This window comes from Pseudochaenichthys georgianus, chromosome 14 (genome assembly GCF_902827115.2).
Source record: "Pseudochaenichthys georgianus chromosome 14, fPseGeo1.2, whole genome shotgun sequence".
Lineage (NCBI taxonomy): Eukaryota > Metazoa > Chordata > Actinopteri > Perciformes > Channichthyidae > Pseudochaenichthys > Pseudochaenichthys georgianus.
The window spans coordinates 20,006,988-20,022,721 of NC_047516.1; the positions used below are offsets into that span (position 1 = coordinate 20,006,988).

The 15,734-nt window shown below is 41.7% G+C and overlaps 1 protein-coding gene across 3 annotated transcripts in view; it reads right to left on the reverse strand.

The window, feature by feature from the left end:
• Positions 1 to 4,866: 4,866 nt before the first annotated feature.
• The window catches only part of cadm2a (cell adhesion molecule 2a), a 211,680-nt gene continuing 200,812 nt past the window's right edge, over positions 4,867 to 15,734 (reverse strand). For all 3 annotated transcript variants that reach the window (XM_034099364.1, XM_034099365.1, XM_034099363.1), the window contains 2 exons: positions 10,780 to 10,902; positions 4,867 to 9,916 (listed from right to left, as the gene is read on the reverse strand). In XM_034099364.1, coding sequence (XP_033955255.1) covers positions 9,798 to 9,916; positions 10,780 to 10,902 — 242 coding nt within the window. In that variant the 3' untranslated portion in view covers positions 4,867 to 9,797. The remainder of the gene's footprint in view (positions 9,917 to 10,779; positions 10,903 to 15,734) is intronic.

A 15,734-nucleotide genomic window follows, 5' to 3' on the forward strand; every position in this document is an offset into this window, starting at 1 on the left:
GAACACCGACCACTCTGGTTCAATGTCCCCAACCTCCACAGGAATGCCCGAAAAGCTCCGCCGGAGGTGTGAGTTGAAGGCCTCCTGAACTTGGGCCTCCTCCAGACGTTCCCAGTTCACCCGAACTACACGTTTGGGCTTACCAGGTCTATCCAGAGGCTTCCCCCGCCACTCGACCCAACTCACCACTAGATGGTGATCAGTTGACAACTCCGCCCCTCTCTTTACCCGAGTGTCCAAAACATACGGCCTCAGGTCCGATGATACGATAACGAAATCGATCATGGACCTGAGGCCTAGGGTGCTCTGGTACCACGTACACTTATGAGCATCCTTATGTTCGAACATGGTGTTTGTTATGGCCAATCCATGACTAGCACAGAAGTCCAGTAACAAACCACCACTCCGGTTCAGATCAGGGGGGCCGTTCCTCCCAATCACGCCCCTCCAAGTGTCTCCATCATTGCCCACATGTGCGTTGAAGTCTCCCAGCAAGACTAAGGAGTCCCCTTCAGGAGCCCCATACAGGACTCTTTCCAGGGTCTCCAAGAAGGCCGAATACTCTGAACTGCTGTTGGGTGCATAAGCACACACAACAGTCAGAGTTTTCCCCCCCATAACCCGCAGGCGTAGGGAGGCGACCCTCTCGTCCACTGGGGTAAACTCCAACAACGAAGCACCTAACCGGGGACTTGTGAGTATCCCCACACCCGCCCGGCGCCTCACACCTTGAGCAACTCCGGAGAAGAATAGAGTCCAACCCCTATCCAGAAGTAAGGTTCCAGAGCCGACGCTGTGCGTAGAGGTGAGCCCAACCAGATCCAACTGGTACCGCTCCACCTCCCGCACAAGCTCCGGCTCCTTCCCCCCCAGAGAGGTGACGTTCCATGTCCCCAAAGCCAGCTTCTTCCGCCCGGGTCTGGTCCGTCGAGACCCTCCGCTTTCACTGCCACCCTTCTGGCAGCGCACCCGACCCCATCGATGTTTCCCGTAGGTGGTGGGCCCGCGGGACGGAGAAGCGGAGGTGTTGCCCACGTTGCCTTTTCGGGCTGGGCCCGGCCGGGCTCCGTGGCAAGCCCGGCCACCAGACGCTCGCCGACGAGTCCTCCTTCTGGGCCTGGCTCCAGAAGGGGACCCCGGGCTTCCTCCGGGCCGGGTATCCTCACTTCCTGTGTCGTCTTTCATGAGGTCTTTTGATTTTGTCCATATTTGTCCATATTTGGGCGAGCTCGACTGACGCTGATGTCATTGTTTTATCAGAAACATGGCTAAACTGTTTAGCCAGGCTATTTTGGCCTCTGACATTGCCTTAAATGGTTATAATGTGTATCGTACCGACCGGCCTAATAAAGGTGGTGGTGTTGCCATTTATGTTAAGAATAAGTTCAGTGTAACCACATTAGTTTCCAAATCTATCAGTAAGCAATTTGAATTTTTAGCCTTAAATATAGAAGTGGCAAAGGGTCAACAGGTCATGGTCGTGGGCTGTTACAGACCCCCCTCAGCTGTCAAAGACTCCTTCTCTTCGCTAGCAAATCTTTTATCGCAACTAGACTACAAGGAAATAGTGCTACTTGGAGATTTTAACTGGGACTGGTTAACTGCAGTGTCAGAGGATTTTAAAAACCTTTGTATCTCTTTAAATGTTACTCAGATTGTTGACAGTCCTACTCGCCCTAACATTAAGTCCCCAAATAAATCCTCCCTAATTGATCTCATTCTAACTAATATTCCCTATAAATACTTATCTGTGGGAGTATTTGCGAATGATCTGAGTGACCACTGTGTTGTAGCCACAATTAGGGACACAAAAGTCTAAAAGGTTAAACCACGTATTATCATCAAGAGAGACATAAAACATTTTGTGGAGCAGGGTTTTGTGCATGATCTGTTTGGGTTTGATTGGGGAAAAATCGATTTGTGTGCTGATGTTGAGACTGCATGGTCTTATTTTTATCTTGGTTTTATGGAGATCATTGATAGACATGCACCCCTGCGTACATTTAGAGTGAAGGGACGAGACAATCCTTGGTTTTCTGCTGAACTGTCTAGTCTCCTGCATGAGAGAAACAAGGCCTGGGCAAAGGCTAGGAAATCAGGCTCAGAGGTAGAATGGCTGCGTTTTAGGCAGCTAAGAAATAGATCTTCACATGTCAAAAGTGCTAAATCTAAGTATTATCTGTCAGTTACCACAAAGAACCTGAACAACCCTAGAAAATTCTGGAAAGCCATAAAATCGATATCCACCGGTGATATCCGTAATGAGCTACCTCCATGCCTTACCACAGCATCTGGCACTATATCGGACAGGGCTACCATGTTAAATTGTTTTAATGAGCATTTTGTGTCCTGTGGCTTTCTGTTTCATTCCGTTTCTAATTCTGCTTTTGTGAACACCACAGTCGGTGACACAGAACAATGTGGTCTGGAAAACCCTTTCAGTTTTACTCCTTTTACTGTTGATGTTGTTCGTGAAGTCTTAACCAAGCTAGATCCTAAAAAGCCGGCTGGTCCGGACAACGTAGAACCTTTCTTTTTAAAGATAGCTGCAGATTTTATTGCTCCACCTCTTACTACTCTATTTAACCTCTCTCTCAGCACGAACAAAATCCCAAAAGTATGGAAGTCTGCTTATGTCCTGCCACTACTAAAAGGAGGGGAGGCCACCTTATTAAACAATTATAGACCCATCTCTAAATTGTCAGTTCTGGCTAAGGTTCTTGAACGCCTAGTGAGTGAACAAGTAAAGGAGTTTATATGTACAAATGACATCCTGTCTAAACATCAATCGGGCTTCAGAAAGCAACATAGCACCATCACTGCCACAATGAAAGTGGTAAATGATATTACGAGTATTTTAGATAATAAGCAGAGTTGTGCAGCTCTATTTGTTGACCTATCCAAAGCTTTTGATACCGTCGATCATCGCATTTTGAAGCAGAGGCTGGTCAGTATAGGCATATCCAGCCATGCAGTGGGGTGGTTTGTGAACTACCTCTCTGAAAGGTCCCAATGTGTTCAGTTTGATGGGCTGTCTTCTGAGTGGTTAAACATCACTAATGGTGTACCACAAGGTTCAGTTTTAGGACCACTTTTATTCTCTATCTATATTAATAGTTTAGGTGAAAATGTCGAAGGACATACCGTTATGTACTGTGCAGGTCCCTCGATTAACGAGGCTGTTGTTAAATTACAGGCTGTTTTTAACATTATTCAGGCTCAGCTCTCTGAGCTTAAGCTTCTTTTAAATGTGGATAAAACCAAGGTAATGCTCTTTTCTAAAGCTAAAGCTAAAAATACACCGGAGACTGCTTTGGATATTATATCTACGCAAGGAGTACAGCTTGAGGTGGTTACCTGTTACAAATACTTGGGTATCTGGCTTGATGATTGTCTCACTTTTAAATTTCATGTAAATAACCTGCTTAAAAAGCTGAGGGTTAGGCTAGGTTTCTTTTACAGAAATAAGTCCTGTTTCTCGCTTGAGGCCAGGAAAAGGCTAGTCACTGTGACCTTTTTACCTGTGCTGGACTATGGTGATTTGATGTATATGAATGCACCTGCCAATTACCTGAGCAAGTTAGATGCTGCGTATCACAGTGCTCTGAGATTTTTGACAAATTGTAAAGCACTTACGCATCACTGTACCCTGTATACCAAGGCGGTTTTGCCATCACTTACTGTACGGAGGCTCAGTCACTGGTACTTTTTCATTTACAAAGCCATGTTGGATAAACTACCATCTTATATCTGCTCCCTGATCTCTCTGCGAATTGAAAGTACTTATTGCCTGAGATCGCATGCTGTGGTTTTATTAAATGTGCCAAGTGCTAGGACTGTCTTAGGGAAGAAAGCTTTTAGATGTGCAGCTCCACTAACATGGAACAGTCTGCAAAAAGAAAGGAAAATTACCAAGCTAGTACCACTACATGTTTTTAAAGCTCGGTTGGATGCTACAAAATCAGATGCTGTTGGTACCTGTACATGTGGTTAAATATGTAAATTGTAATCCCTGTACATGTTGCTGTATGATGTCCTTTTGTTGTTCTGTTGTTAATGTTTTTATGTCTTCTTGTGGAACCTACTGCTGCAGGTCTCCCTTGAAAAAGAGATCATTGATCTCAATGGGATTTTACCTCAATAAATAAAGGTTTTGAATTGAATAACACCACCACAGCATGCAGATGGGGAGGCTAAAACACAAGATGAATTATTGTTGTTAATATAAAATCATGAACATGTGTCGGTGCATGTAGTTGCTTGTGTTTTGTGAGCGGATGTCTGTGCATGAGAGCGATTCCTAAGCTTTCAAAACACATCAGAGCTTCTCTCTCCATTCGAAAGAAAAAGAGGATTAAAAGAATAGACTTATACAGATGTTTTGGCAACTATTTATTCAACAATTTTCATTTCATACATGAGAACGAACCTCTAAATTAAATATAATAAATCCCACAGACAATGGGGAAAAAACACCTTCATTACGGTGCTAAATATCAAATCAAGCCCTCTCAGTATAGCTTGATAAGAAACCCATTATTTCACCAAGGTACATGTGTCTAACTCGAATCCTGATCTTTACTGTGGATATTTTGTATTTTGTGAGTGATAGTGTAGTATGACTTGTTTCATCTAAGTACTGATATACAGAAAGATGCGTGTTGCTACAAGGAAACATTATGAAATAGAGCAAAAGCATTGAACTGCTTACATAGCATAAGCTAAATTCAGGTAACATTGCGTATCAACACAACTTCTATCATTCTTGAAAACTCGTATTTCTAAATGTCAGTATTTCAAGTCAGTGATCATATAAAACAATGTCTCTTAAGTCTAATATCCCAGTGATAGCAAGATGACAATTACTGAAGAATCACTGAATAGTTTTATTAACATTGCGATAATCTTAAACTCAACAAATACATGGTGTCGGCATTCAGGGACGAGCAGAGTGATCAGTGCTCACAAGTCCCCATTTTAAGACAGAAAACAAACAAACTCAAAAATAATCTCTCTAAATGAAATATTTTCCTGAGATGCAAAAAAAAAGAAAAAGAGATATAATAAAATCAAATCTTGACACGTGATTGTGTCACATGTTTTGTCATCTTTGTGATGATATGGAGATTAAGCTGATTGGTTTTAGTGTCAACAGTGCAGAGGGACAAAGAAGTGCTGCACAGCAAAGACCGGAAGGGTCAGAGGAGGAGCGTTAGCGCTGGACCGAAACATGCCATGCTATCATCACTTCTGTGGAGACCAAGACCATCATTATTACCAACCATTATTTAAAACAAGATTTCAACCAGTAAAGTATTTCAGACAGATTATGACTCAAAGTGGCCATTCCTTTCTTATACATCCCTTTTAGGTGAGGGATCCAAAGTGGTTATTTTACTTGATATGGGCCTCTAATTTCCTGAAACTGGAGACAATTGCTTGCGCTAACTTAGACGAGAATTCACGTGTGTGTCTGCCCCAACTGACTGCAATACTTTGTGACCAGAGAGGCTCTTCTGGGGCAGTGCAGTGTGTGTAAAGGATGTAGCGGGATGAATACATCATGCAGTATCAGTAGGTGGAGTTTGGACAAGCTTCAATAATAACCAATCACATCAGCTCGTCTCATCCCTCATTAAAAGAAGCAGACAGGCAGGAGGAGGGCAGAATAACAAATTGGAGGTGCAAGGCACAATAAAACAGCTCCCGAAATATGCAGCCAAGGATGTTCTGATGTCCCTTTTCAATGTAAAATGTAAGTTTCAGGATACACTGAAACCCTCTGATATAATGTTATTTGAATTATAACTGAACTTAGTCCCCATCGACGGTAACTTGTAGCTTAATATATTGCTAGCATTACTGTTAACAGTTGCCCTACACAGGTGGAACACACATAAGACTACAATTCAGCCTACATGAGAGATATTTTCATGATTGTGTACAGGTCTTTTTTTGTGCAACCACTCACGTGAAAATTGTTCACGAAACTGTGTGCAATTTCATGCCGAAATGACTGCCAGTATTGCACTTCCTGATCTGCATTAACAAGTCATCTCAGCTGCACCACTCCCACCTTCAGACAAACAAAGTGGCTTCGTTTGGAGCTGGGCAATTTAACCAAACAGAAGCCAGTCTATAATTGACGAGTGCCTGAAGAAAATTGCATTGTATTTTAGCGCTATAACTGTATGCCGCCAGGATGAAATTAGAGGCCCATCATTTGCCGGACATTAACCAAACGCATATACAGTATGTTGGAACGCAAGGAGGCAAAAAGTTTAAAGCTTAGTTTCAACCGACAAAAAAAAAATGTATTGGACTAATGACCAACCAAAAGATGTAACACAGCTACAGTTGATCATAGTAAAATAGTGCATGATGGTATGTGCCAGGCTGCTAGAATAACAAATTAAAAAAGATTCAGGTTCTGTCTAACTATCATGAAAAGTAATTTGAAACTAATCAGCTCATTACTTTCACCTCAAAAATATTTACATGTGGTTTTCAGAAAGGAAAAAACAGATTACACCAATTACTAAGAAATATCCATCAAATTAGTCAGAGTGCATCATTCAGTAAATGGCACCTGTTTCAGTTCTAAACACCAACTCGTCATGTCAGACCCGGTTATTTGTGAGTGTTCATTTAATATAAAACGGCCTGTTCCTCTGACTTCAGAATCAACAAATCCATTCAACCACTCTCTTATTTCTAAGATGGATGAAACAACAGAACATTTAATTGACACCGTCATTGATTTAAGACACAATGAAAAGAACAAGAGATAAAAAAGTAAAAAAAAGACATAACACTATTGTGATAAATGTACCTATACACACATGTGATACAGAAGGTTTTTAAGAACGCTTTAGTGCAGAAGGATAATGTGGTGAGGCTGAAGTCAAATCTGTAAATAGTTCAATATTGATTCAAGTGCACTGAAATGATTCAATGTGGCAACTGTGGCTAAGCTTTTGCATTTTTAAATAACAAATCATTAAAATCAAATCATTAAAATGTTTAAAATGTAATATGCAACCTAACTTCTACATCAGTGGTGACATGTTTAATGATTCCCAACTTGTGATTCACTCCAGCAGCTCGAGTCCAACACATAGAGAAAGACCTTACTTGCTGACCTTATTTGCATAATGTTGTAAATTGGCCATCGAATTGGAGACAGCTGGGCCCAGTATTTTATTGCCCTTGGTAATAATTTGCTCCCTTTTAGTAGATTAGTGCCTTGCGTTTAAGTTTCAGTTCCAGAGGCCTCAGTGTTTATCCGTCTTTCATGGGAAACTAAATCAGCCAAATGTGTTCAATCTGATGAAAGACGACTGGCAGGGATATATGAAAAGAAACAGAAGTTGTCTCCAAGGATATGTTTCGTTTGTGTGGGAAACTTTTTCCGCCTCCAGCTTGAAGGTAACGTTTCTTTGAAAGTGTTTCAACTCTGATTTGAACTTTAGGGATTGAGAGACCACATTTTTTACAACATCAAATCCTTTTGAATTTTAGCACCACAATCACAAGAAGCCACGACTCTCCAAAATGAAGTTACAAACATACTTTCATTGCGGTTCTCTCTCAAATAACTTCAGTTTAAATAAATTAAATATGATAAAAGAACCAAACAAAAACATGCTAATGTGTATAACCGAAGTTTAGTTTTCACACATTATATACATGCCTTGTGCCAAAACAAAATACATTTGTTTAAAATTGTTCCAATAAGTATTATGCACTGATAAAAATGAAAAGAAAAGTAAATAGATAGGGTGGCTAATATACAAATTTGAAGGAATCCAGAATTTAACAGCAATTTTCACAATCAACCACATTTTAGCGTACACAATACACAGCAGGGAGCTTAGAACCATTTAAAAGAAAAATATTAAAAACATTTCCTTTTTTTATATAAAAACATGATTTACCTTACAGTTTCAAAAAAATTCACTGATTTATCTTTCTCCAGAATTGAATCAAAGACAGCCTCAGCATCTCTCCACTGTCCATTTGAACAGAAGAAACATTCCCAAGGCAATCCAGTTGTTAGCAAGGGAACACAGTTTCTCATTCAGACATTTTGTGCTTCTCTATTTATCTTCAGTTTTTAGTTTTTGGAAAGGAGCCCCCTGCAGATCTATGACCCAGCACTCACACACTATTTTCTTTTTTTCTCCTCTTTTTTTGCTTGAAGACCCCATGAAATGGAAATCGAAGCGCAGGTCATGGAGAGTGACTCCAACATAATGGAAACAAGAAGAGCAGTTATGCAGTATAATGGGGAGAGTTTCCGCCATGTTGGTGATATATACAGTTTAACTAAATAGTTCAATTGAGATAAAAATACAGAAAATGTGGTTTTAGTCAAACTGAGGTTATCACTATTTGTATAAAATATTATTTTATTTTATTATTTTTGAGCCAACACAGGAATGTGTGTAGAAAACCTTGTTGAAAGCTGTCTGTACCTCAAGCTTAAAAGAGGTAACCATGATAAATCCATTATTAACAGGGGGGAAGAAAACTGATTTAACACTACAAAATGCATTTCCTCCTAACTTATTTTATTAACTTCTCATGGTTCATCTTACATTTCACGGGGTCCTTAAGTATTAAAATGAATAAATGGTGACATAAACACAAACCAAATAATTCAAAGTGAAAAACTCATTTCAATACAATTTATACAGCTTTTAGAGAGAGGAGATGTATTCCTTCTGTACACCTGAACCCTTTATATGAAGCACAAACTACTGTAAGCTGTCAAGAGGACCTTGAAGGTGTTGGTGTGCCGCTAAACTGCAGCCTGGACAGTGCAGGAATATACAGAGAAAAGTACATAGGGACAGCAGATTTAGCAAATGGTTTTATACACTTGATTGAGTTTAATTAATGGAATGCTTCATGTAGCATTTGTGTTTATTCTCTGCTCTAAACAATACAACACTACCCTTATAACCCCTACCCTAATAATGAAAATGATATGATACACTTATCTGACAAAGCTTGCTACAGTGTTACACAAAACCTTCTTCTTATCTTACAAGGGTCAACTGTTTAATTACAAGTCTATTTAGAGGGGGATGGGGTCGGGGGACGTGGATCTAAACGTACCATATTCAGTGTGATAGACATGTATAAGGCGTAAACAGCAAAGATCTTCAGTAAAATAAAAAAAGACACAATGCATAATCAAAGAAGCTGTGAGCTAAGCAATGAAATGACGGTCCAGTTAACCCATCTACAAAGCATTTACATCGCTACTGACAGACGATACATGAAGGCATTGACAGAAGTTCAATGGCGTCTGTATTTTTAGGCACCGTGTTGATGTGACATATGATCATGTGTTTGTGGACGTGTGTGTGAACAAAGGGGATATAGTGTGTGTTTGTGTGTCTGCTTGGAGGCGAAACAGCAGAGAAGATGAAGAAGGGCTCATGTAAGAAAGCAGTCATGGTAGATATACAGACTTCCAGGCATTCACGCCAAAGGTGAGGGACAATATGAGAACGGGATAATTTCGCCAGCGACTACAAGCTGCCTGTGAAAACCGGCCGCCAAAGAAAAGAAGAAAGCAATAAAGAAATAAAGGACACGATGTAAATGATAGACAAAAGGCAATGATAGGAAAACACTTGGGGAACTTCTCTTGTCTGTGGACTGCCTGCGGGTTTCTTGTTGATACGGCGGGGGCAGTTGTCAGAGGTGGAGAAGAAGAGAGAGAAAAAGAGATACAGAGATTGAAAGAAGGCTTAAGGGAAAGAGGCAGCAGCTCCCCCTGCAGTCTAAATGAAGTATTCTTTCTTTTCTTCTGCGTGAGCATGGTTGCCCTCGGCGTTGATGATGGCTGTGTCGGCGTCGGGCGCATCGTCCGCTCCTTTGGCCTCGTTCGTCAAGTAAGTTCCTGAGAAAACGAAAAACAAACCTACATCAAGGAAAAACAAATACTGAGCAGCCCGGCATGGCGTCTGCTGCCCGGGGCGAAACAACAACAACATCAATAATATCAGCAAACGGCTATATAATTCATCCAATGAGAGGCTAGGGTAGGACATGCAAATACAGCTGAGCATTAGAGAGTACAACCTTGCATTCTTTATTATTTTTGAATGATGGAAGTTAAGGCTCAAAGTCGGACATCGAAATGATATAAAACACGACTCAATTTAGGAGCATCAGCGTTGGAAACTGACCATTACTTTTTAACCCAGCATTTTTTGCTGTTGCCACTTCCTTTCCGGCAGAGTTGCTACATGTATTACCCAGACATTAAAGAAGATCGGAAGGTTGTGAGTTCAAATCCCGCCAGGAACACCACTCAAGTGTACCCTTGAGTGAGGCACTTAGCCCTTAGTTACTCCAGGGAGAATGTAATCGGTAATTGTAAGTCGCTTTGGATAAAAGCTAAATGTAATGTTAAGGTCAGAGTTATGACTGAGTGCACATTTTGACAACAATCACGACCAAGGGTTAACAGTTATACATTTGTATAGCCCTATTACTCTCCCAAATATAACATGACGTGTTTCACGTTTAATGGATGATAAACCAGTGAGTTATTTGTATGCACAAGGGACACCACACTATGTGCACATCAACAACATATCCTTTAATGCATCCTGTGTGTAGGACTTAAGCCTCCATTCTTTTTCCTCCATTGGTATGTTGCTTGGGATTTGGGGAGGGACTCTGATGTCTAATGGGACAAGTAGGACATGCTTCTGTTGCTCCATGAGCCTTGAGAGGTCTGGTCCACTGTGGTTTTACCTTTATGCCTGGCCAGGTATCTTCCCAGAACAATGATTAGACACAGGGTGACGAAGACGACTACAGCCACCACTCCTCCGATCAAGGCATGGTCCGTGCCGTGCTGCCCAATGGCGTTGGGATCTGAGGAGGGATAGAGAGAGAAACAAAGAGAGCAGATGAAGGCACTGTTGTTGATGTGAGGGACTCAGGGCAGGGGGAAAGCAAAATACAGACAATTCAGACAGAGGAGGAACAAATATGATTATTTCCAGCTCGTTCCTGCTCTAATGAGCTGCTGTCATTCCTCTCTGCTTTCACATCATGCAGTCATAGCAGAGCTTGTGAGAATAATAACAAAGAGAGAGAGAGGAGGAGGGACGGACACCACATTGACACAAAGGGCGACTATAGGCAGACACACATTCGCCCTGTAAAATGAAGGGGGAAAAAAAGAAGTGAATAATTCAGGATCACCCACACTGTGCTGCAGCAGTCCCCATGCAAACCAGGGTGGCGGTGGAAGAGTAGTACACAGTAAATAAATCATCACGTGGAAATAAAAAGGAAAGATCAATCTTTCTCTGTCCCGTCGACGAAGGGTTGTTGTTTGGAAATGAATTGGGTGTTAGGCAGTCGCTACAGGTCCCCAGCTGTTGGAAAAGCAGTGGAATTATAGCAGAGTCATGAGAGAGTGAAGACGAGCCTGTTCACGCCTCATGCAAAAAACCCATCAAAGGTTTCCTCTTGATTTAAAAAGAAAAATGCTTATTTCCTTCTTTCAACCTCAACTCCCTTTTCCACAAAGTCTGGCTAGCAGGTTATTTGAGTTAAGAGTGAGGACGTGACGCTGACGCTGTCCACTGTAGGCGAACGAAAAAAGGTTGACAGTGACAGCGGTGGGGGAGATGGGTAATGGAATAGCCTGTATTATTCATATCAGTCCATGACACCTGAGAAATTAGCACTCATCTCATTATCCTCCTCCGAGTGCCAGGGCATGCCGAAAACCCACCCTGTCACCCTGTGTGTGTATGTGGGCTCATGATAGCTGAAATATGTCAATGTCAGGGCACGGTAATAGAAGGGTGGGTTAATACACACAGCACACGTCCTACACTGAGACACGTTCTCTTCAGTATTCGCCTTTACTTTCTGTGTCCGCCCATGTGGCCGAATTGAACAGCTGGCCTGCTCTCGCTCCATAACTCTCCATGGTCTGAGTGACCAGGCCGTCATACTTCACTGGCTCCCAGTGGACAAACACACACCCTTAGCGACACACGCGCTCGTACACAGCGGTGTGCGCGGCGTGGTTTCACTGTGCTGCAGTTCTGCTTGGTCAGTGGAGCAGAGCGTAGAGGAATGTTCCCCTGGCACGGCCCAGCAGGGCGAGGACTCAGGCGTTTAGTTACACACATGGTTGTGTCTCCTCACCCCATCTGTCAGGACAGTGAGCGTTTCTTAACCGTCACACACACTCTCTGTCCTTCTGCTGCGCTTCAATACGGCTGTTGCAACACGGTGCGGGCACAAACAAGCCATGACAGCTATATGTCTGCCTATAGAGAACTACAAGCAGTCATGTCCTAGAGAAATTCTGAAATGCTGCTACTACTCACTGCTTTAAAGGTCTTCTTTCACGCACAATGCACTTTTTGATGTATTTTATACATAAATGTGTCCCCGGTGTGTCAGGGAACTCACAAAGTGTCAGAAAATACAACCCTCTCTCTTTCCCTCTGTACCCAAATCTCTTAAAACGGGGGTACAGAATCAGCGTTTCTCTAACAGGGCTGAAATAGAGGGATATGAGGGATGTCTAAAATGCATGATCTGTTTGGTATTGTGAGCAAAACACATCATAGATGTTTTTTTATATATTTTATATATCTGAGATCCATAATATATGCCTAAAAATAGCAAGATAGGAGTTCTTTAAAGGAATACTCATTTACAGTTTCTTCACAAATAACAATATTTTTCTAGTGCCTCCTTAAAGCTCAGAAAATAATCATGTGTCGTGATTTACTGGGAAAGTGACAATTGTCTGGCACACACTGAGCATATGGATCAATGGCTGCGAAGCAGATTATGCTGCAGAATCGTTTGAAGGGTTTCAACAGGTGTTTTTAAGCTTGGTTCTTCCTGCCATGAATGCATCACTATCTCGTAGTTACTTTAAACCCAGGGTGACGACAGCACTCGTCTGCGAAAGAAACAAGCGACACAATTTAAAGTGGAACTGTAATGATTTTTCAGTTTGTTTACTGGTCTTGGGGAGTATGTGTGAAAAAAGGAAGACGAATGCAAGGAAGGGAAAAATAAATGACGGTTACTCTGGATGTGCTGTATCAGTTTTGAACTTATATTTAAAAATTGTCCATATAAAGTCCGACAATGTTACAGATGGAAAATGTATTCATTGGTCTTTGGCAGGGGGACCATGAAGCTGAGGGGGTCTTTACGGCCCCTACACACGGCGGCGTGCGTTGCCGCTTCAACGCTTCTGCCCATTCACTTTGAATGGGGTGACGTCACGATTCGCCGAACTGCATTGTGGGAGCAAAGCGTAGCTTCTCTCGAGGTGCTCGCTGCAAAAGTAGAGCAATGTTCTACTTTTGCCGCCTCGACGGAGGCGTCAGCCAATCAAATCCCTCGTATGTAAATCTGACAGTACAAGCAGTAGCCAATCAAACCGGGTGTAAGTTGGGAGAGCCAGACCGCAGTTATTTCCCATATGTCAACAAAAGGAGGAGAAAATGATCGTGGCGGTAGGGAACATACAGGGATACAAACCGGAGGAGCCAGGCATGGGGGGAGGTGGCAAAGACAGTGGGGGAAACTGGTAGGTTTTCGCTTGTTTGGGGAGTTTATATCCAGTGTACTTTGTTTGAATGGACAGCTAGCAAGCATAGACAGTATATTTAGCCAGCATGGATGTAGCATGAATGCTTTGCTTTGTATGTCCGGGGCGGGACATTTATGTGGTTGGTTGTTGGTCGGGCTGCTCGCGTTGACTCCCCAAGCTCAAGACACGCCCACCGCCAAGCGGCAACGCACGCCGCTGTGTGTAGGGGCCATTAGGGTTACAAAAGGGTGCCAAAAAACTATTGCTTGAAAATAATTAGTTTTGTTTTTAAATATGACAACAAATTCATTACAGTAACATGAATCCGACATATTAGCAGTAAAGATAAATTGGCCTATTTGTAGAAATGTTTTTATCTACACAACATTAGTAATCGACAGATTGTTGCCCACTAATCCTCATGCTATAATGTGATCAAGCTAACATGCTAAATCGTCTACAACACATAATTTGAATAGCTTAGTTTTGCAGTATTAGTATTTTATATTTCATAAAAGGGTTTGTTTATACATGGCACTTCAAGCATTAATATGCAACTCAATTGTATTGTATATGTAGAGGGGGACCTGCTCTTTCAACTAAGGGTTTCTTGGCCTGAAAAACATTTAAGACCCCTGGATTAAAGGATCTTTCAAGCCAACTTGGGGTGCATATTTGACAAAGAAGGATATATTTGTCGTGGTCTATTCCATTAACTTGATACTTATGAGGCAACAGAAGCAGGTGGCCTGAATTCATCACAACTTTTTAAGGTATAATTACTTCTAATGCTGTCAAAAAATGGTTCCTTTATTCTGTTCTAGCCCTCTCACTCATGGAAGGAGAAAAGTACAGCATGATGTACGAAGACACACTGAGAGAGGATATGAAAAAAGTGAAGATGGATAGGGAAAGGCTGCATTTTGAGTCGGAGCAAGGGGAAGAGGACAAGGGGAAGAGGACAAGGGGAAGAGAGATTTAGAGCGGAGGGTTATACATTTTCATGGCTCCAGAACACATTATGTTTTAATAAGTGCACATGCATTCTTTTCTGACGATTAAATATGAGAGGGTGGCAGAGCAAACTCCTCTTTAATATTTACAACCCTCCTTATCGCTTGGCCCTGCGAGTTGGGCTTTTTTAATATATATTATATTAAATATTAATATATGAAATGGGTTCACGGCTTCTCTGAGTCACTGCTTGGTCGAACTTTACCAGTGTTGCTCCTAAACTCTGTGACTAACTCCTGCTCTGATCTGTTTCACTGAAACTGGCAACATATGGTACTGTGAGAGAATATGTGACAGTGAAACTGTGTGGGTCTTCAATGGGATGTGTGAAGGCAGCGAATGGGAAACATGGAGTCACATTATCATGGCATCCTGCACTTCAAAAGCATGTGGGAAGGCTGCAGTACATTTTAGGACAAACTCCCAGAAAAGTTTTTCGTATGTGAACAAAATAATGGTAAGTCTGAGATTGGATCCAGAAAGGTTGGATAGAGATTTGGAAATGAAGTGCAAAGGAACATTATTTGCTCAAATACTCCATCAAGGGCTCAGCTGGAGAGAAATGATGAGTCTACAAGAACAAACCTCCCGACCTCCTCCTTCAATCAGGTCATCACTCTTGTTTTATAACAGCCGGATATGACCTTGCTTTCAACATAATTATAAATCAAGTGGTGAATTTCTTTACCCTGCATAAATGATATGAAAGGAACATCTATTAAATATCCAAGAATGTAAGCTGAGCAGTCTGAGTACTAATGGGTTTAGTTTGGTTGATTTAATTAGTTGGAGATGATACCAAAGAATAGCACATTTTGTCAGAGTATCTCAAGCTGTTGTAAGCATACATGAGTAAAGTTGTCTAAATATGTCATTTTCTCACAAGCTTTTTCATTGCAAACAGACATGAAACATTTCACAGAACGGTTGCTATGATGTTTTAGGTTCAGCAAAGTATACACTACTAACACTGTAAACGGGTGTGGGCAATATATATTCACTATCCTTGTATACACTTGCTTAAATAGGTCTCCTGCTGCTCTTAAAATCCAACAGAAAACAACGATGCTACAGCTTTTTATGTGAGCAGCCAGTAGGGCACCACTTAGCC